The 22,954-nt window shown below is 32.2% G+C and overlaps 1 protein-coding gene across 3 annotated transcripts in view; it reads right to left on the bottom strand.

Annotated features, from left to right (window-relative positions):
* Positions 1–11,160: 11,160 nt before the first annotated feature.
* Positions 11,161–22,954, bottom strand: part of LOC145328635 (uncharacterized) — a 52,525-nt gene continuing 40,731 nt past the window's right edge. For all 3 annotated transcript variants that reach the window (XM_080172394.1, XM_080172393.1, XM_080172392.1), the window contains exon 9: positions 11,161–13,288. In XM_080172394.1, coding sequence (XP_080028520.1) covers positions 13,028–13,288 — 261 coding nt within the window. In that variant the 3' untranslated portion in view covers positions 11,161–13,027. The remainder of the gene's footprint in view (positions 13,289–22,954) is intronic.

Raw genomic sequence — 22,954 nt, forward strand, 5'->3', positions numbered from 1 at the left:
TACGTAAATTTTAACGTAAAATATGTTGCGCGGCATTCAAGCGCAAACTTTAAAAAAGACGACATTTTTTCGTATAAGGAATACTTTTACATATTTTTATTATTCTTGATTTTCAATTGCAATCTTATAGTAAAACATATATATATATATTATTAGTTCAAAAGAAAATTATTAAAGAGAGCAAACAAAAAAAGATTAAAATTATAGAAAAACAACAAAAAAAGCCACAAAATAAAAAAGAACAAAAAATTGTTGCAATTGAAGTTAGTATTTTGATATGTCAATCCTTAAAAAATTTTTTTTAGCAAGAGATAGGTGGCAAAAACAAAAACACAATTTATGGGGAATTGTGTTTCTCATTTTATTTGGGGGGAGCATGCATTATAATTCATGGTTTTTCTATTTACAGAACCCTTTTTATCCATAAATTATAATGCATTTTCTTTAAAATAGACAATTTAATTTAGATAATTATAGAGTGGCCTAGCTTCTGTATGAGTATATTTTCTTTCTAGAATATTCTTGAAGTAATCAAACGATTGCCTATTTTAAAGGCGCGCCTAAAAGATAAATGTCAGGCCGCGCAGGCCTGTAGCAAGGGCATTCAAGCTATTAGAATGCTAAAACTTTGAGTACATAATAAGACATACAATATTGCAGAAATTGGCCACTCATAACAGTCAAAAAATTCATAATTTACCAATTTTCTTAAAAAATACTAGTGGAAATAGTAAAAACGAAGTTTTAATACTTGAAGGGGAAGATTCGGTTTCGGGGAAAGGTCCAAGGAAACGTCAGTTTCCATGAGTTTAAACATCCGACTCCATGTAGTAAAAGGTACTACTTTTTTGATAATTTTATCATTTTTCATGCAAAAACAGTATGAATTTTAACAATTAAATAAAATAAATCAGTAAAATATAACACTTTTTAGACATTTTGTATTTAAATAACATTTTTTATACAATAGAACAAAAATTATTCAATGAATATTAATAAGTCTGTTTTAGCACAAATCCGCGCAAATACTTTTTCACATATATCGCATGAATATGGTCAAATAGATTAAAACACTCCAGTGTAACCAAATTTGGACTTTTTTCCGGACTCGTTTATTTCAAATTAGGTTTTAAAACTATATTATGTATTAGAATAAATCTTTATTTTGAATTAATTGTATTAATAAATAATGAAATTGTGATTATTAAAAGTTCTGTTACATTATATGAGTACAATGTAAGAGTTTTGCAACAAAGGAGCGTGTAAGAATATTTGCGCACGGGGCCTAAGTCAAGGTTCTTTTTGGCAATAATATAACTGATATGGGAGCTGCTGGTGGAATTTAGCTGGCAGTCGGACACCAAGGCTCATTTGGAGCATACATCTTTTTCTTTAGTTCTCTAGTCCCTTTTCTTACAGCATAAAATTCTTTCCATTCTTTGTTGCAAATCCTAAAATAAAAATCAATTTATGTCTTAGTACTATTTTTTATTAAACTTTATTTTTCCTTATCAATAAAATTACATTTCCTTGCTAAAAATACCTTTTTTTATTCGCTCGTTTTTTAAGCTGTAAGCCTTTATTTGCATTTCACTAAAGTAACAGGATGTTTGTCTGCCAATACTAAGTTTTAATATTTCAAATTCAAAATACTTAGGGGAATTAAATTAGGCACATTATTTTTTGAAAGGTGTATTTTATTAGGAGTTAGTTAGGGGATTTATAGTTTAACAAGGGGATTTAAGGGGTTTTCCCTTTTTTCTAACTCCATTTTCAGAGATAAATGAGGTTGTTAACTCTGGTGAGACTCGAGTAGCAAGTTAACACGTCTCAGGTGGCCCATTCGGGCTATACAGTCAGTGGTGATATAGCAAGACAAATCACCAGTCGAATTTCTTAAAGGGATAGGTCGGGTTAAATCTTTGACTAGAACTTAACTTGAGTGAAACTTCTCTCTGAGATCTTTGGCCATAACATACCTAAAATAAAATAGATTTTGTTAAATAGAATTATTTAAAATTTCCTTAAAAATAAAGATCTGAGATATTACAAAACTTTGTTTATACTTTAGGTATAGGGGGGAAATAATAGGGTTTAAGCCCCTGTGGGCTAATATTAATAGGTAGCTATTAAGATTAAGTAAAAAGAATAATATTTGTTCGGACCTTAAGATACCACAATAGATTCCATATTTCGGGATCGCCTGATGGTTTCTGAGACTCTGACAGATTTTGTTTCTTTAGCAGTATAAAATTCCTATACCATAAGATAACACCAAAGGCTAACATATAGTGGTCTAAAGGCTGGTTAGTGAACCCTAGCGGGGATCTTACTCTGAGGTTGGACGGAATTTTACTTCTCAATAGTTTGTATTAAGTTTCTGACATAACACCTCAGATTGTTGAGGCTGGTCAGCCGGATCTGCACTCTCGTGATTATCTTTTCGAAGGTAAATAGATCTAGCTTGTTCGACGAACCTTAGTATAAAATATTAGGAAATCTGGTATATTTTTGTATATTTGACGCCAAGACTTTAAGATAACACCGTAAGCCGGCCAAATTATCGTGGCTGCAGGTTGGTGAGTGAGACCGCCCCATATATCGTGTAAGTCGGTGATAACTTAATCTATAGATCTTGGTCTAAAATATTTAATCAAAATTCATATAGGGCATCAATAACTTAAAAGATTGATTTCCAATAGACGTATGATCGTCGATATACATTCCTGAAACCGCTGATAACACGTTATTTTCGGAATAGGGTTTTAAGACAAATTATATATCTACTGATTAGTAATCTATTATCTAGTGATTTGGTTTTTAAATATAAATAGTCATTTCATTGGATGGTATTTCTAAACAGACAGATATTAGTGTTTCGCTGAATTGAGCTTGGACCGGGAGAGGAGGTGAGAGCGCAGCGCCTTGGCCATAGTAGTGTGACAGAAGGACGCGACTGTTCCGGGAACCGGGTAGTGAAGCAAGCTGCCAGCCGCAAATCGGCGATCGGCAGGTAAACGGCAACGGATTTTATGAAATTGTAATATGTCATTAAGACATATAAAAAAACCTAAGTTTAAAATTTGGGTTCTCGAAGTCAAAAATTTTGGTCTCTTGAACACCTATTTCATATGAGGATGTACGACTATAGGATATTTTAGTACGTGATAATATGAAATTTAAGTAAAAAAAGTAAGCTTTGTTTAAGAAAAAAAAATATTTTTACATTTTACCTAATGACCTTGCCATGTTTACTGGCAGGCATCCTGTGCCCTCAAGGAAGAAAAATTCCAACTCTCAGATATGTGTGATCAACTTATACCAATAACGAAATTAATTCGGAAAATAACACGAAACCTATACGTGTTTTTCAGCTGTTGTTGGGGGGCAACACATCGTAAAGTTGACGACCTCTCCTTTTGCCCCTCAAATATTATTTTAGATTTTTTTCACTTGTTGGTTATACCTATTCCTGATGTGTGATACCCATATTTCAAAAGTCACTCAGATATAGCCCTCTACCTTTCATACACAGAAAATGAGATTAAAAAACAGAAGGGGGTTGGAGCGTGTTTTCAACGCCACCTCCCCGCCCATCCTTAAACCGTTACAGATTGAGGGTATTAATAGTTCAAAAGATTATTTGCATAGAAGAAAGATCATTTAATAGTTACTTACTTTTTAAGTTTTGACCTTAATTTTATAAAACCTTGATAAAACCCCAAATTATGAAATTTTTTTTTTGGATACTTCAATATCTGGTAATTTGGTCGGTTATCTGGCCGTATATCCGGTAATTTGGCCGGATCTCCGGTGATTTGCCGGGATATCCGTCATTTGAAATCATCCGGATATCCGGTATCCGGCCAAAAAATTATCCGGTCCAACCCTAAACTTTAGCACCTGACATATCAGCAAAAGAAACCACTTTTACCTCCTTTGGTTGTGGAGCGGCGGTGTTGGGAAAGATTGGAACATATCGCCTTTCCGACAACGAGCAGATGTGCTATGTGTTACGACACAGTCGCTGATCAAGAATGAGAGAGTTAAAATCTACCTTAAAATGTTGTACCAGGATTGTGAAGGTCTGGAAACCTTCCTCTCTGGAGGGTCAGCCATGTCTGGACAACTTTACAGTTTATTATCAATAATATATGTATAAAGAAAATTATAATTTATTGGAATAAAATCAATAATGAATATGGTGCCATACAACATCTAAAGGGCGAGCAATGGGCTGGCAGCCACTAAAGGGCAGTTGGGGCATATGGAGCTTTCCCTCAAAGTGTCTATCAAACACAAAACCCTCCCCTCCTTATTTTATATCATATGAAATATGGAGTGTGGTATTTTTTTTCCTATGGCTAACCACTGCGGGTCCCTAACCCTAAAGAGCTACATAGTACACAATATAACCAAAATTAATAAAACAAGTAAACAAAAAAATTATCTCACCCTTATTTTAGCTTTATTCAAAAAAGGAGTGGAGAGGGATTGGGGGGGGGGGGGGGGGGTCCGTGCTCAACTAGGCATTTTCAGGTAGGGGGATTATGTACCCACTTCCACCACAGATCCCAGCAAAAGACTATAATTTAAATAATTTTAAAAAACAGTATGATATAAGGTTGTATACTTATAGGGTATTAACTATGAACATTAATTTGTAAAAGAGGAGGAATGAGTCTGTCTGTGTTTTAATGAATGATCTTATGAACTAGTTCACTAATGAAAAAAAAAAAACATTTTATCCTTTCTATTATAGATTTTATTAATGTCAAACCTATTTTGAAGCATGTTGATAATTTGATTCTTTTGCTCTTGGTGCAAGATAAAAAGTGGTAAGGAGGACTCAACCCAAAATTTAACGATCAACTCAATATTTATATAAAATATTGAAATAAATTTTACTTGATTACATTGCCAATATTGATATTTTTATATAATCTATTTTAATGACGGGTGCTTTCCCTCAATTTCCGAGCACAAAACCCCCCACCCTTATTTTTAAAATAATTACAAACACGGAAGGGATGATAGCATTTTTCCAATGCCATATAACTGGTGCCCTAACACTTCGGGGCTACAGTACACAGTACCCAAAATAACTAAAATAATAAAGAGACAAACAAAAAAAATAGATGAGGGGGGGGGGGGGTCTGTGCTCTATAAGGCACTATAAGGAAAGTTTCTAATGACGCAAGTAAAAGTAGTTCAAAAGCCGAAATATTAACAAGGATGACAAGTCATAAGTAGCGAAAAAACATAAATCATGTCTCTGCTATAGAATCAGAGACGGACAGACATAAAATAGACAAGATACTTAACATTTATTAGATCTGTGCATAAAAATTCAGCCGTCTATCGTACATAGCAACCAAGGAAATCACATATTCTCAATAGAAATCTATTATTATAAAAAGCCTGTTTGATTTTTTTTTTATAGTTAATAGGTTCTCTAAGTGTATCTGAAGAAGGTTCTGTACCTTCCTCTAAGTCTAAAAGGACCCTGTGCCGACTTGCAATTTGGTCTTTAAAAATCAACCAATAGCGCCGGGAATATTAACACAGCCAAGATGAAACAAAGAGCAGAAAGCAATTTGTTAGCAGACGAAAAGGGTCCTTAACTGGATATACATATTTGCTATAAATTTATAGTCTTTACAACAAATTTTGAAATGAATAAATACTTGACTTAATAAATTGTACATTTGTGTAATAAAATAAATTGTAAGATTTGATGATATTTCTGATGTACATATAGCTTAAAATGCATTTGATTCTATATCATTTCAGTAAGAAGCTGCTTATAGTACCTATAAAAAAATGACGTAATACAATACAAATGACAAATGATAGGCCAAATTAGATGATAGACTAAATCACCATTTTTAAGGCACTATAAAACCTTCCTATTTAAAAAATATGCTCTAAACTAGCTCTGAAAAACATACTTGCTTTTAATGAAAATAAGACTTTAGTAAAGCGTTCAACAATAAAAGTAATTATATCCTTTTTACAGATATCTTGAGGGATAAGACAATTGACAATGCACTTTTCCTATTACATAAAGTATCCATAGACACAGTGTTTCGCACAATTAGGGCTCATCAGTATGGCTTAATTCATAAAATAGTAAGTTTTTATTGTCCGTAGCTTAAGATTTTGATAACTACTGAACCGATTGAGATATCCATTTTAGGAAAGTAGGTTAATTAATAGTACCCAAAGTTCTACCGTTTGATTTTAGACCTTCGCATTCATGGTTTTTGTCATCCTTGTTATAAATATTAACATGTTATAAAATTTGGGAAATATTAAAATTACAATATTTATTATGTTTGTAAAAATGTCATTAATTTCAAATTGCTTTCCAATATCAACCCTCCATTCTTATTTTCTAACTAGGCACTTGTAGGGAAACCGCCAATTTTAGTTTATGGTATAAATAATAAAAATCAATTATGAATCGTTTTTATAAGGTAAGGTATTTGCGTCATCTTGAACTAAAATTAAATGTTGATAAAACAAGGATGACAACATTCATAACGCGAAGCTCTCATTTCAAACTGTAGGACAAACAAACATAAACTTTTGTAAAGTGTCATAACTTAAGCAGAATAGTAATTTGTATGTCTAAACAAAATTGTTTAATACTGTTTAAGGACATACTTACATTTTTAGGTCTTGATTTTATAAATACTTTGCTTAAAATTAGTTCCTTGTTGTCCTATGAATCAGTATTTCAAATTCTAAACAGAATGATTATCATTTAAAAATAGTTGTCTAATATATATCAGCATATTTCTATTGGACTTTCTGGTAACGATTAAAGAGTTAATATGCTTTCTAAACTGCACGTAACCTTTGGAGGAATTATCTTGCAAAGTTTAATATCAATTGGACGATTATAAAATATATAAATAAACGTTAAAAGCTTTCCGTTAATGACAGACAGAAGGAAGTACCGACCCCAATTATAGAAATATCAATATTGGAAATATAATCATGTATAAATCTATTAACTATAAATATTGGGTTATTGTTAAATTCTTATAATGGGCACATTCGGCCTTTTTAACAGGGCTCGGCAGCCGCGCATCAGCCGTGAATAAGTCTCCAATTAAAACAATTTAGAAAAAAGAGGGTTTGCAATATTTGTGTCAGGTTTACCCTTTCAGCTGATTTCCTTGAGGGCGAGGCTCACAAGCAGCTGACTCGCGGCTGCTTAGCCCTGCTTTTTATTACCGAACTACTCTGTAACTAGCAATGTCTTAACTAATGATTGTTATCTACTGAACAGGGGGTGCATGCATATTAATAACAATTCTTATTGTCTTATCCCTTCCGATCCATAGATATACTCTAGTTATATAGTAGCTGAACAATATTTTTTAATTTAATGATTCAGTTTTGGATATTTGTAATATAATTTAATTAAGGTGTTTTATGGAAATAGAATTTGACGTCTAAAAAATTAACCGAATGAATCAAGTTAAAAGATGTATATGAAAAATGCCGTGAGGGAGGGAATATTGGACTGTAAATAAATACCGCCCCTTTTACTAAAAAGCAACAGTGTTCAACTTTTTCCATCAATAATTTTATCTTCATAAATTTTGTTTATCATAATTTGGGGTTATCGTTCTTTTGTCGTCTAATCCATTAAATGTAAAAAATAGCAATAGTTTCTCTCAAAGTTTCTAGGGAGCAAGAAACCCCACACCCTTATTTTTGAAATAGATTGCAAAAAGTGGAAGGGGTTGCTTTTTTCATGTTGCTTAACACCTGCGGGATACCCTAACCCTGCCAGTCTACCCTGTACTAAATATAACCCAACATAACCTGAAGGAAAGCACTAACTCACGAAAAATTTTACCCTATTTTACTTTCATTTTATTTTAAAATAAAGGGGATATGGGTTCTGTGATCGATTACGCACTTTCAGGGAAACTTGAGATTTATCATCTTTCTTTGATATATGATAAGGCGGACTCTTGGACGTACGAACATGTCTAAGATACAGAAAAGGTCTGCTACTAAAATATAAAATAAAATCTTTTCATATACAGATTAATTTATTAAATTATCATAACAACAATTAGTTATTATTTTATTTGAATAAAAACATAAAATTATCATTTTTAAAAGAATTTTAACTTAAAAAGATGTGTTAAATTTAAAACAAGGATGCAACATTTATAATTAGCTAAGCAGGAAGCTCATAAATATAAATAAAAAAATAGAAAGACAGACAAACAAAGTTTTAAAGTGCATCATTGGTCAAGTAGAATCTTTCAGACATCTATCTCATATAGAAGCCAATATGATTATATTTCTATCTCCATCAGAGAATAATATATAAACAGACTGAAGACTGAGTTTTAGTTATCTATTTGTAATCAGCCGAGAAAATAAGAGTAAGAACGGACATTTAGTATTTAAGAGTAGCTTCACTACAAAAAAGTAAATCTTATAGTTTTAAATGAATTAAAATTGGTATATAAAGGTAACTTTTTACACAAAAATTGCACTGGAAAGTGGACAATCTATTGGAAAAATATCAAATTAAAGCGACCAAGTAAATTGTTTAGAAATATTGACTTGGGTCTCTTTAATTATTAGGGTGAATATAAATTATAATTTGTCTTCCAAAAAAAATATCTCTGTATCGCTTAAAATATTTTTTATTTATTAAAACAATTGCATTGCACATACATAATTAACAGTGGCGTGCGAAGCACTTTGTCTAGGGGGGGGCATTTTGAAGATTTTGTAAAATTTTGCCCCCCCCTAAATCAAAGTGCCCCGGGGGGGCACTTTGCTTTAGGGGGGGGCATTTTGATTATATATACTAATTTTAAATAAGGGCGTTTTAAGGGGTGGGATTATTTGATTATGGGCCTTCTAGTCCTTATCCCTTCTTCCCCATCCCTTCCCTCATCCCTATTTCCCGTTTATATCCCCTATCTCTTCCCCCCCCCCCATCTCTTCTCCCCCATCCCTTCTCCCCACCCTGCAATGACCGAAGGGAAGGGAGCTAGAAAGCATCTTCGAAAAAAAAGTACAGAATATAATTTAACCTCCCCATCCCCCCCACCACAAAACATTTTTTATGGGTGGAAGGGGATGTTATAAAATCTCAGCAGGAAGGATGAAAAACCCCATTAAAAAAAATTTGGGGGGGGAGGAGATAAAAACACTCATTTTGGAAATAATTTACCAAAAATTAACCTAATATGTTAAAGTGATTTTAAATATTTCTCTATTTGTATGACAACAAGGATGACAACATCTTTAAGTAGCAAAGCACAAAAAATAATCAATAAGAATACAGACAAGTAGATTTAAAGAGCATCTGTTGAAATAAATATATATTTTAGGTAGAAAAAGTCACAAATCCTTTTTCCTGCATATTGTGTGATGACAGTCAAAGTAAATTACATACTGGATGCTCAAAACAGCGAGAAATTTAATTTTTTTAATATTATAATCCACAAAAAAATTTATCGTACCATAAAAACCAAAGATATAAAGAACTATGTAAAAAAAAAAAAAAATTACTTGTCCTTTCATCTACAGATATAAAAATCTCTTAGAAATATGGAAAACTTTGGGGTATAGTCTCTTTTGTGGCAATGCCTCTTAAGGGGCATTTCGTCGTATTTTCATAGTAGCTTTTAATAGGTTATTCTAGGTTAAGTTAGGTCAGGTGATTTCCCCGCAGGGTTAGGCAATTGGCCCCGCAGGAGCTATAAATAGGGGAAAAGCTACTGTGAAAATACGACGAAATGCACCTTAAGAGGCAATGTCACAAAAGGGACTATACCCGAAATTTAAAAGATACAAAAATAGCCAAAAACGTTCTGAAAAGCAGTCCGACATCAATGAATTTTTAATAGTTAATTATACTCCATAATGATGGGAATGTTAACATTAAGTTTTAGCCTTCTATCTTTAATTGCAGTTGAAAAAATCACATTTCCCCCTTAGCATTACGTAGTGACAGCCATAGTGAATTATAGAGAAGCTAAAAAGTTATATCAACATATCCTACCCTCTTTAAATGGCACTTTAAAACTCTGTTAATTTTTCATTAAGTGGTGTTTCCAAGGATTCATAAGGGCGGTGCGTGAAGCGCACCCAAAAATATTTACTCCCCCTTTGAACTAAAATCAATTAAAGACAACAAGAGTGGCGTATTTTATCAAGTTAGGAATATAGAGTGTAGTTAGTTTTAAGGGTTTTTAATGAAAATTGCCATAAAAAAACATGTATTTTTGTAAGGGTATGTAAACAAAAAAAATGATAAACTTATCCTGAAAATAATATGACATCATATATAGTTATTCATTTAGACAGACATACAGTGTTGAGAAAAAGGCTTAGATAAATATCAACGCTGTTTCTTTTTTATATAAAATAACTTTTTGATTAAATATTTGTTGTTTACAAGTGTTTTTTATAGAAATAAAAACAAAATATACAATGCATGTGATAAAAAGCAGAAACCATTTGGAAGTGAGCGAAGCGCAATTTTTTTTCTTCAAATATGCAGGGAAGGAGGGGTTTTTGGGCTATTTATTACACTAATCCCAAATAATTCATATAAGATTTTCTTATTCGTTGGCTCAACAACTTTGGGGACTTTAATGGAATTTTGATTGGTTGGTTAATTAAGTTGAGTTTCCATACATTTCATCCACTAATTGTAATCTATATAAGGGGTAATTTTGTGTATCATCATTGGGGATGTACAAAATTTCTTTGGTAAAAAGTTTATATTATACCAAATAAAACACTTCCTATTACCTGGTTTGTTATGTTCAGTGAAAAAAGATTATAACCTAATTTCTACACTAATTAAAAAATTTGGTAAGGTTAAATGAATAGTACTGTCTGTTTGGCGCGAAGCGCCAAAAATTTTTTTGGAAGTATTTCTTGATCTTTTTTTTGGAAACTGGGATAGTTTTGCTTTTTGTAGGGTAGGGGGCAAAAAGGGGCATTTTTGTTGACCAGGGGGGGGCAAAGTGGGGCATTTTTCAACATTTAGGGGGGGGGGCAGGGGGGGCGTTTTGGTCGCTAGGGGGGGGGGGGCGATTGCCCCAAATGCCCCCTTCGGTTCGCACGCCACTGATAATTAAATAATAAAAAAATGTATTTTGAATCAAATTTAATTTTCTTTATTTTCTATTTTATTAGATTTTGTAAAGAATTTTATAAATAAAATTTTATTCGCTACGAATGAACCCTATCATCATTGTTATTATATTTATAAAAATGTATGAATTAAATCACATAAAACAAGGATGACAACATTCATAAAAAGCAGAGCTTAGAATCAATTACGGTTTTTACATTAATCTCAGGAGGGGACTGTAAAATAAACAAGTCCTCTCGATCGTCGGATTGCAAACATTGGGGACTTCTAATAAATCTTGATTTAATAATACAGACTGCAGTGTCCACATATTCATCTCCATGGTCTTATCCCTTAAAATCCCTGATTTAAATATAATTGTATAATCTTACTTACGAACAGACAAAGTGAGTTATAAAAAAGCTTTCCAACTTAAAAAATGTTTTCAATACTGATATGTTTTTTGTGGTAATTAATAATCAATTATATCTAATTAATGGCATGACATGTTTTTACATCAAAATCAGATGATTATTATACAAATGAAAAATGTGTTCAGTTTGTTTGAAATTGATGAAAAAATGTTTTTTTTTATGATAAAATTATACATAATAAAAATAATAAAAGTAGAACAGTTTTGGCACGAAACCGTTAAAAAAAATACTGTAAATGTAATCAATAAATTAATAGACATATTTGTTGAGTACGGAGGGGGGTGTAAGTAAGAATGGAGGAGATATTGGACTGAAAATTATACTGGACCCTAAAGTTGTGGGCCTTAAACTTTGGATCCTTTTATTAAATCTTGATGGTTGATACAAACTAAAAAAAACTTTACCAGAATGGGTAAATTTGTTTATCTTATTAGGGAGTACATTATCTTATCCATGAAGAAACCTGGGTTTAAGAGTTAAAAACATCACAAAATAGCCAAAAACATACACAGGACTGATAAGAAACTTGCATTAAAAATGTGGAAAAAGAGCATTGTTGTTTGAAAGATAAAACGATGTAAACCCCCAATTATGATAAACTAAATTCCCATTTACTTTAAATAATCCTTTAAAAATTTTTTTTTAAAAAAATGCATTATTGAGAAAAATAAATAAAATTTTTAAATAACAAGGATGACAACATACATTAAATCAAGAAGTACAGCATTTAATAATTATGATAAAAGCGAAGCCTTTAGGTAATTTAAACAGGGAGGGAGGGACATTGGACTTTAGATTAGACTGGTAACCAAAGTTTTAGAAACACGTTATCGTTATGCGGTTGGCTTAAAAACTTTGGATAATTTGTATCAAGTTTTGATTGGTTAGTTCCAAACTATTTATGTCCAAACTTTACAACTTTTCAATTTATCGTTCATTGTCTTATCCCTTAAATTTAATGAATTTAAATAACTCAACTAGGCATAGGGAAAAAAAAACACTTTCCCTTATTCTATGCCCTTTTTTCAATTTAAGCAGCTGAATCTAAAATTAATCTTTTAAAAAATAGGCAGACAAACTTAAATAATAGAAAAACCTCACTTCAACTGTTACATATAGATTAACTATAATTTGGTGCTTTTTATAAACTAAATAACATTTTTGTTTATTTATTGATCACTTTTTACCATACATAAAGCAGATTAGGAAGAATAATTTATCTGAAGAAAATTTTCTGTCTCCAAACTTTAATTTTTTTTATAAAAAACCGCACACCCTATTTATGAATATGCAGTAAAAAATAATTTTGTTAATAAAATTGGAGGCAAAAAAGTTTATCTTTAGATTAAAAATTCCAACCTAAAACAAGAATATAACTATTTGATTTCCATTAATTGTCTAGGAAAATTTATACATTTTGGCGTCACCAAAAAGTTATCAATTTTTACATTTTTAACTAAAGAACTTGAAAACTCTGATATTTCCACGGATTCGGCGACTTATCGTAGCCGCCGCCGTTAGCGCCGGGATCAACCGCCGACGTACAGTCCAAGTCTTGCGGCTGACCGCCGCCTCCGCCGACTGAGCCAGCACTTGGCGAGCCTTGCGGCACCAGTCCACCGCCAATATCGCCGCCCTTGAGCGGCGGCAGGCCCGGGGATCCGGAGTAGCTGGGCATCAGACCGCTGCCGGAACCGCTGCCGCCGACGCCGGAAACCTGAAACAAACGAAAACTGGGTTAATTATGATCATAAACAACAAAGTTTAAATTAAATGTTTAGTGACTTTTTAAAGATCTAGTGTACAAAGACAGACAGGAGGACGAATAGGCGCTGAAGCGTGCAAAGTGGGTGTAGAATATTTCAGCTCCCCCCTAAAAACTAACGAAAGGACAACATTAAACTTTTGACAGACAATGTAAATTTTAAATAATTTAAATATTCTCACGAAACCTTCTTTTATTTCTAAAATCACGAAACCTAGAGAAAAAAAATAAGGGTCTTACTTGGGATAAGACTATAGACGATAAAGTGGTGTATAGAAATGATAAAAAAGTTACCTATTCCCTGAAATTGAAATAAAAACAAAATAACACATAAAACCTGTAGAGTATCTCAGCTACTAAAGTAAGTTCCCTGACAACATGTTAAAAACAAATAATGGTATTTTAATATCTTCAGAGAAAAAGAAACATAAAGCACGAAAAAAATATTGTATAAATTAATATAAACTAGCGGTTGCGCCCTTTACACTTTTCATATTTATCTAAAAAGAGGACCTGCTCGATATATATAAAACTAGCCTGAAACTGTTTTACTTTAAAAAAAAACATCTGAAAACTATACCAGGAGGCGATTCTTATCTGTAATCAAGCACTCAGTGGTTAGAGATATCTTAACGAAGAAACATAAGTCCTTACTACTTGTCATATCGCTGGATGGAGATGACATTGGACTGTAAATGTCTTATAACAACGTTCTCTCATTAGTTTGAGTTTGTTAAAAAGAGCTTTTAACTAACCACTTATCCCTGAGGGGCGATGTTCTTAAAATCCCCCCCCCCCCCCTGGGAAAACAAACAGTTTAGCTTACCTATTACCCTTGGGACACAAAAATAAAAGGGGGTTGGGGTATTTAAAAATACTTAAAATATTTTTTTTACATTTTAGAGACCAATAAAAACTTTCATAAAATTTTGAGGACCAAACGGTCGAAAAAAAGACATACATGAAGCTTCATTCTTTATTTAATGTTTGGGTACCTTTTATCTTCATCTAATAATCCCAAGAGACTAAATTTTCTGGGGGATGGTTTTCTGAATGAAATCAGGGAGGAAACATTGGATTATAAAGTTTTATGAGCACGTTCTCTCATACTTTGCTTTAACAAAAATGGGATACATTTATAAAATCTTGGTTGAATTGTAAAAACCTTTAGAGTCCACAACTTTAATAGGGTTACTTTTGTTTATTGTAATGAAGGGTGTACATAATTTTATCGGCTATTGTCTTATCCCTTAGAATCCCTGGGATGAAAAGGATGAACAAATTGAAACTTGATATCTTTCTGCTTATTATTTTTGATGACCAATTTTGGGAAATAATCAGGGATCTTAAGGGATAGGATAATGGTATATCAATTGATACACATACCCAATGATGACAAATAATTACCCCATCAGTAAATTAAGATTATTGGTTAAAAAGTGGGAATTCACAATAAAATTAGCCATTTATCTCTATCAGCAGCCGAGCAAATCACATTTCCCCCTTTTAATGAGAAAGGCTAAATAAACAAAATTCTAGATTTGCTTCACTTCTAGGAAATAAGAGAGGAAAATGGCTGATAGAGCAATTTTTAAAATGCAAAAATAATTTTTTTGCCTACTAAGCAAATTTTTTTTATGAAACAGAATTTTTTACTTTCATGAACCTTTAAAAGATACACTTATAATGTTATAGAAAAGAGAATCTCGAAGAAAAAACTATTTTGCCTAGAGATGGTTTAAAATTAGATAAATAGCGGAAACACCCCTAGCATCTTCAGGCTCTGTTTTCAAAGGTGAAGAAAGGAATTAGAAAAGTATCTTAAAATCATCCAGAGGCCTAAATCTGAAAATAAATTAGCCTAAAACTATCACAGGACATAGGGGAATCTTGCCTAAAAAGATAACCTAATTGGTTCTGTAGTTATTGAGATCTTAAGCTTCAGGCAAAAAAACCTTAATACTTTATTGAATAGTATTTCTAACCAAAAAACACGAAACCTTTCAAAGAATTCATATTAGATCTTATAGTTATGAATTAAATCATAATATTATGATGTATAATGCTTGAAAATTTGTATCAAAATCTTAAATAAAATATTTGAAATATTTTTAGGTTGCAAAATATCAATATTTTCCTAACTATTTGATAATAATAAATTTCAATTTATTTTAAGTAAAATAATATAAACTAAAGGCAACTCCCCTAGAGTTCTCAAAGGCAACTTTTGGGAAGTGGGGAGGATTTAGGGGCAATTTATACCCAAAATAGTTTAAAATTTTACCTGGACCTTTTAAAAGCTTCACTTCATAGCAGAACCTTACAGGTTCAGCGGTTAGAAAGAGAGGGAGGGGACATTGTGCTGTTAATTTCACTGGTACCCAGTTTGTACTGAAGTTTGATTGTAAGTAAAACTGATTGTGGAGAAATTATGTTTATTATCATTGTGGATATATATCATTTTATCGTCCATTATCCCAATATTCTTGACAGGGGTTGTTTATCAGTGAACCAACTAATGGCATATTTATTCAACACTACAACTTAGGGTGTTCGGTTAAGTCAGCTAATATATACATATTTTTAGCGGTGGAGTACAAACGTTTACACAAAATAGCATTGAAAGTTAAAAACTCTTTGTGAATTTTGCACTGAGGGAGGAAACATTGGACTCTATATTATGTTGGTACCCGAATCTAGATAAACACATTCTCTCATTTGTTAAATCAAAATCTTTAGATACTATCTTTAATAAACTCTTAGTTGGTTGGTCAAAACTTTTACATTTTAATCTACAATAGGGGTAATTTAGTGTCTCATTCCCCAAGATACCTCTTTTTAAAAGCGAAGCTTTTCTATAATTAGGGTCGGTCAGAACGTCCGTCCGTAACGGATAGATTTTTCGTTAATTTAGGCATGTTAGAATTGTCCTATCAATTTAAAACTTTGCATGGTGATTCCTGTAGTAGTTAGGTACGATTTAGAAAGCGTAGCAACTCTATAATCATTACCAGAATGTCCGTACGTCCATTTTAAACATGATGATTTTTTTTACTTTTTTAACAACAAATTTTTTTGTGATCTAATAATCCGATTGATGTGATTTTTGGTATACAGATTCCTGAGACAACAAAGTACAATATTATAAGCGAAACATCTCTAAAATCAAGTCCTAATGTGAGTATGTTCATAAACATTATTCTGTATCATGTTTTTTTTCAACAAATTTACTTACAATTTTGCTTCTACTCTTATTCTGATTATTCAGTTCTGACGCTATACAAGTGTTAATGCCCGTTTGTCCTAATGTTTCAGTGCTTCGCTTTTATGGATGTTGTCATCCTTGTTTATACTATCTTTAAAATCTTAAAAATATAAAAAAAATTGCTAAAACAAGAAAATTGTGCAGTTATTGAGCCACGCTCACATTGAAAATCTTGAAATATATCTTAATACTTGTATTTAAACTGACACTTGGGTATCTAATAACATCTGATCTATCAAAGATAAAATAGTTCAACCACTTATTTTCAAATCACACACACACATACATACACATACAAACATAAACAATAACTAATTGTTATGTAATGGGTTATTCCAGGGATCTTAAGGGATAAGACAACAGGCGATAAATTAATGTGTACACATTTTGATGATGATAAACAATGTTACCCTTTGAATATGCTTATAAATGCTTCATTAGAATATAACTAGCGGCTACAAATAGACTAAAACCATCCCGGTACCTATGTAGCTTCCCTTATATGTATGAAGATTTCATTCAGTTAAGTGGTTTGGAAGATCTTAACAGACAGAACCAAAAAAATCACACTAATTTTTATAATAAGACTAGTGAATACGCCCCTACAGGTCTCTAGGGGCACTTTGGGGTATGTTGTCCATCAATTTACATTTTAGTTCTAAAAGGAAAAGTAAAAGAGTAGGGGGGGATTTTTTCTCAGGGTGATTTCTCTTAGGAGGTTGGAGGTTCCTTTCTTCTCCTCAACCTAAACCCCTTAACCCTTATCTGGACCTATAAGAAGGAAAACCATAGTGGTCCACAGTTTAGCCTAATTCTTTGCATAACACAAACAGATAGACGGACAGACATCGTTCTACTTTGAATCTTAGATGAATAGTACAGACTTACCAAATTTTGAAAAAAATCATCATGGCCAAGAAATTGAAATTGATTTGACTTGCGGCTAAGATTTATAAACGCAAATATGTTGATGAAAATTTGATAATTTTTACATTATCAAAATAATAAACAAAATATATACATATACAATCAAATTCAGTTTTGATATATAAATTAAAATATTGGTGGAAAAGTTTGAACACTGCTATTTTGAATTACATTAGTACCCAAAGTTTTATTTAACTTATTCGTTTACTTTAAAGTTGTTTTGGTGAATTTTCATTGGTTGGTTCTAAACTAGTAGTGTCCAAATAATACTTATCTACATAAGGGATAATTTTGTTCATCATCAATTGTCTTATCCATTAAGATCTTTGGTATCAACCAATCAAAATTCAAAAAGAATGTCCAGAGTTTTTTTAATCTACAAATGATAGAACATGTTTTTAAAACTTTGGTTACCAATGTAATATACAATTCAATGTCAACTTTCTCCCAGGTTATGTTAACTCTATCTTATTTTGTCTTAGAGGCTACCCCCACCAAAATTTTGTGGTCCCTCCTAATATGAGGCTAGGATGTTGTCATCCTTGCTTTAAAATAAAGCTGACCTTTTTTCAATAAAAAGTTCAATGTAATATTTTCAATGGTTTTATTAATATTTTAAAACAAGGATTACGACATCCATAAAATGGAAGTTTCAACGAAAATTTAATTTGAAATATCCAAAAATTACATAAATACAGAGCTGGATCTTTAAATCATTTCAATGGTGCGCTAAATCACCCCGTGCAGAATTTCAGCCAATCACAGCGCACCTTTGAAATGATTTAAAGATCCAGCTCAGGATACTTAGAATGGACTTATATTATTGTACCTATTCGTTTTATAAATATATCTTTACAAAGTACATTGCTTTCTACTTCACACACCGCTTTGCCCCACAGACACCTGTATAGAATAGTACACATTGCAGAGACAAAGACAGATGAACGAACAGACCTTATCATGAAAGTGCTTCGCTACCGGCTTGAGAAAATTTTGTGTTCAATTGTAACCAAGTCAAGCAGCTAAATTTGAAGCCATTCAAAATATTTTACACACAATATTTCTTTTGGTAGTTTCCCGAAAATAGGAATGTGGACCATACAGCAAACACAGTAATAGTGTCTGACTGATTATGACGTAACAAAAAAATTAGCCAATGAGAGGCCAATATAAATTTTACCATTGGTCAATAACGGCCTCTCATTGGCTAATTTTTTTTGTTACGTCATAATTAGTCAGACACTATTACTGTGTTCTAAAATATTTTTACAAGATAGGTTTAAAAAAAGCATTTTTGAAATTTTGAAAGAAAACTGGACAAACTAACATCCTACAACTAGATAGACATTATATTACGATATAAAACTCCTGGAAATTTATTTTCAAATGTTGTTAGCCAAAAAAGCAGACAAACATACAAAAATACTCTTTGGTGAACGTTGTTTTAGAGGTCCCAGAGGCTCCATACAAACGATAAGAAACAAAATTACACATTCAGTGAATTAAAATTATTTGCCCTGAGACAACGAATAAGATAACGTGGTTATAATAAATGTTGGTAACCAGTGTAATGTATGGTCTAGTGTCCCCTCCCTCCCTTTAAAAAACCCTTCTATAAGTATGAATACATTGAAAAATGTATACAAATACCAGGGATCTGTAAGATAAATCAATGTACAATCCCAATGATGATAAACAATATTGACCCTAATGTTGATGAAAATATTTGGTCTAGTCAATGAACCATACAATCAAAATTTAACAAAGGAAACACAAATTTTTATCCAACGAAGAAGAAAACGCCGTTAAAAAACTTTGGGTACTAGAGTAATCAACAGTCCAATGTCCCCTCCCTCCCGGACAAATACACACACAAACATAATACACATAGTTTCCACACAATACACAAAACCCACAAACCACCCACTCACACACACACACACACACACACACAGACAAGGAAAGTTATGTTCATAATTAGTGCAGCAATTACAAGCTAATAAGTAGTTCAGCTGACCAAATAAAAGTCAAGAAAAGTCATTTCAAAGACAGTCAGTCAAGGGGAAGATAAGTCAATTTAAATCATTTTAAATTGACTCACTATGTATTTGGATTAAAGAATTACTTAGATGTAAAAAAAAAGTTTTGTAATAAATTAGTGCTTTCCTATAAAGTAACCTAGTAAAGACTAATAACCTCCCACCCTCCATATTCGAAATAAATTGAACTTAAGGGTGGGTGGTAGTTTGTTGGTTTAGATCAGGCTAGGTTAGGTTATATTAAGTGCTGGATTGCACCGCAGTATTGGGCACTTCAGGACGCAGGTATAGGTAGGTAGGGGCTAAGATGAAAACTAGCCTTTTTTTCAATGTATTTCTGCGAAAGAAGCAATAAACCTTTTTAAAAATATTTGTGGAACTCAAGAAAAAGTACAAAATATGTACTGTATGAAGTAGGGCCCTGACTAACCATCCCCCCCCCCCTCCCCGCCCATCTAGAGTTCACCTGCGTGGGAATGTTGAAGTAAGTGAATGGAGACGCTAAAATTATTTGTAGAGGTTGTTTTACATTTTTGCAAAAATTGAAAAATATACTATTTTTATCATGGATCTTAAGGGAAGAGACAATGAACTATAAAATTATATGTACATCCTCAATAAATACACACATTATTTTCCCTACTGTAGATTAGATTTATTGCTGAATTAGATACTACCAGATTGTACCAACAAATTAAGATTTTATAAGTTCCTAGCAATTTAAAGCCAACTAATAAGATTACCTGTTTAAACAACTTTGGGTTCTAGTTACATTTAAAGTTTTTTGTCCCTTCTTTCCTGCCCTACCTACTAATTAAATAGCTTAACTTAATTGCGTGGTTATGTGTTCCTTCAGATCTAGGAAACTGCTATCTTAATGTTTTAAAATGGTCTCCGTTCATGGATTTTTACTTAAACTCATACTTCTCCGACATTTTTGTAATTTCAAAAGTTTGTTGGGCATGTAAAAACACCTCCCAAACTTTTTGGGTTAAATTTGTCACTTGCATTGTCAAGAAGTTGAAATATATACAATACAGACAGACACACATATAGATAGATAGACACAGATAGACAGATAGAGACAGACAAATTGACATATAAATATACAGACATATTTAGATACAGACAAACACATAGACACACATACAGACAGACAATTTTGATACAGACAAACACATAGACACACATACAGACAGACATATTTAGATACAGACAAACACATAGACACACATACAGACAGACATATTTAGACACAGACAAACACATAGACACACATACAGACAGACATATTTAGATACAGACAAACACATAGACACACATACAGACAGACATATTTAGATACAGACAAACACATAGACACACATACAGACAGACATATTTAGATACAGACAAACACATAGACACACATACAGACAGACATATTTAGATACAGACAAACACATAGACACACATACAGACAGACATATTTAGACACAGACAAACACATAGACACACATACAGACAGACATATTTAGATACAGACAAACACACAGACACACATACAGACAGACATATTTAGATACAGACAAACACACAGACACACATACAGACAGACATATTTAGATACAGACAAACACACAGACACATTTACAGACAGACATATTTAGATACAGACACACATACAGACAGACATACAGTTAGACATACCAACAGATATTTATATAGTTAGACAGACTTAAAGATATACACATATATATAGACATACACATAGACAGTCAGACAGAGAGACATTTTTACAAAAAAAAGTGTTATCTTTTTATTGCTACGCTATTATGGACATACTTGTCCTTGCTTCACTATGATACATTGAGTGTTAAATGCGATCAGATCAATTTTTTGATAAAATTTCAAAAAGTTTCAGAGCTTTAAAGAAAAGTAAGTTAGACCAAGAATAGTTTTGTATATAATTATAGGAAGGAACATTGGACTTGGATTATCGCAATTGAGGTTGCACATTAGTTTATCTTTCATTCTCATATCCATTAAGATCCAGTGAAATGTTCATCTGATTATGAGTAATTATAAATTGATGTGCAAACCAATTCTGATGAACAAAATTACCCCCTCTTTGGTACATTTTATACACTTACCAAGATTCACTTAATGTACTTATAGCTTTTAAGCCAACGAATGAAATATGGCATTGATAAAACTTTGCTTTTTTTCCTTATTATTTTTCAACTTACTTGTTTAACCCTTTTTTACTGGTGCGAGTTTACTTCTTTTATTGTATCGTGGTTTTTAGGATCCATATCTTTTTAGGATAAGAAAAGGGTTGAAAGCCTTTTTTTTACTTGAATTTATTTTTGTGGGGGGTTTGTGGGAGAGGAGGGGTGGTTGGTTTAATATCTATCCATAAATCTATCACTAGACAAAATATTTAATATTTTTTTATACTTTTTCTTTTACAAAAAAATTATATGACTTTTTTTATTATTTTTTTTTCATTCATGATAAGATTTTTGCCCTTCTGACAAAAAAGAATTTAAAATTTCAATTGTTTATGTCGACTTTCATACATTAAGTCTAGAAGCACAGCTCCTAACTTAACCGGGATATAAAGGGATAAGACAATGGACGTTAAATGGATTTATATATCTAATTTTGATAAACAAAAGTTCCCCTTCTGTATTTCATATTAGAAAAGTTTAGCCAAATTCAAACCTATCACCTTCCCTCGACGACGAGCGGATGCTCTACGTGTTGAGCCACAGTCGCGGGTAAAAATTGTTAAGATACTTAAGAAACATCTGCCGAAGTGGTTATACTATCACAGCGCTCTTCTGAACACAGTAATAGTGTCTGACTGATTATGACGTAACAAAAAATTAGCCAATGAGAGGCCACTATAAATTTTACCATTGGTCAATAACGGCCTCTCATTGGCTAATTTTTTTTTGTTACGTCATAATCAGTCAGACACTATTACGGTGTTCCGCTCTTCTAATAATGGATATATTATATGTGGATAATGATATATTTACAGGGTATAATTTGTCGTTGCTAATATGAACCTCATGTATTGGTCAGTTAGTTTATCAAGTAAGAGGAGAGAGGATGATGTAAAGGGGGTGGATAGGGGGTATCCTTATTTCAGCCAGCTGGGAGGGAGTATCACTTTATTAGAGTATACAAAAATCTGGTGCTACATCCAAGTAATAATATATCGATTCTAATAATTATATTTAATTATGTTTTGATTGTTTGTAATTTATTGTTATCATAACTGTAGGTAGGGAGTGAACATTGGACTAAAAATTATACCAGTACCCAAAGTTTAAGAGGCATTTTACAGTGTTTTACAGTCTAATTTCCCTTGCCTCTCTGATTATATAAAAGTTTTCA

The sequence above is a fragment of the Acartia tonsa genome, chromosome 9 (assembly GCF_053477335.1).
Source record: "Acartia tonsa isolate MP-2025a chromosome 9, ASM5347733v1, whole genome shotgun sequence".
Classification (NCBI taxonomy): Eukaryota; Metazoa; Arthropoda; class Copepoda; order Calanoida; family Acartiidae; genus Acartia; species Acartia tonsa.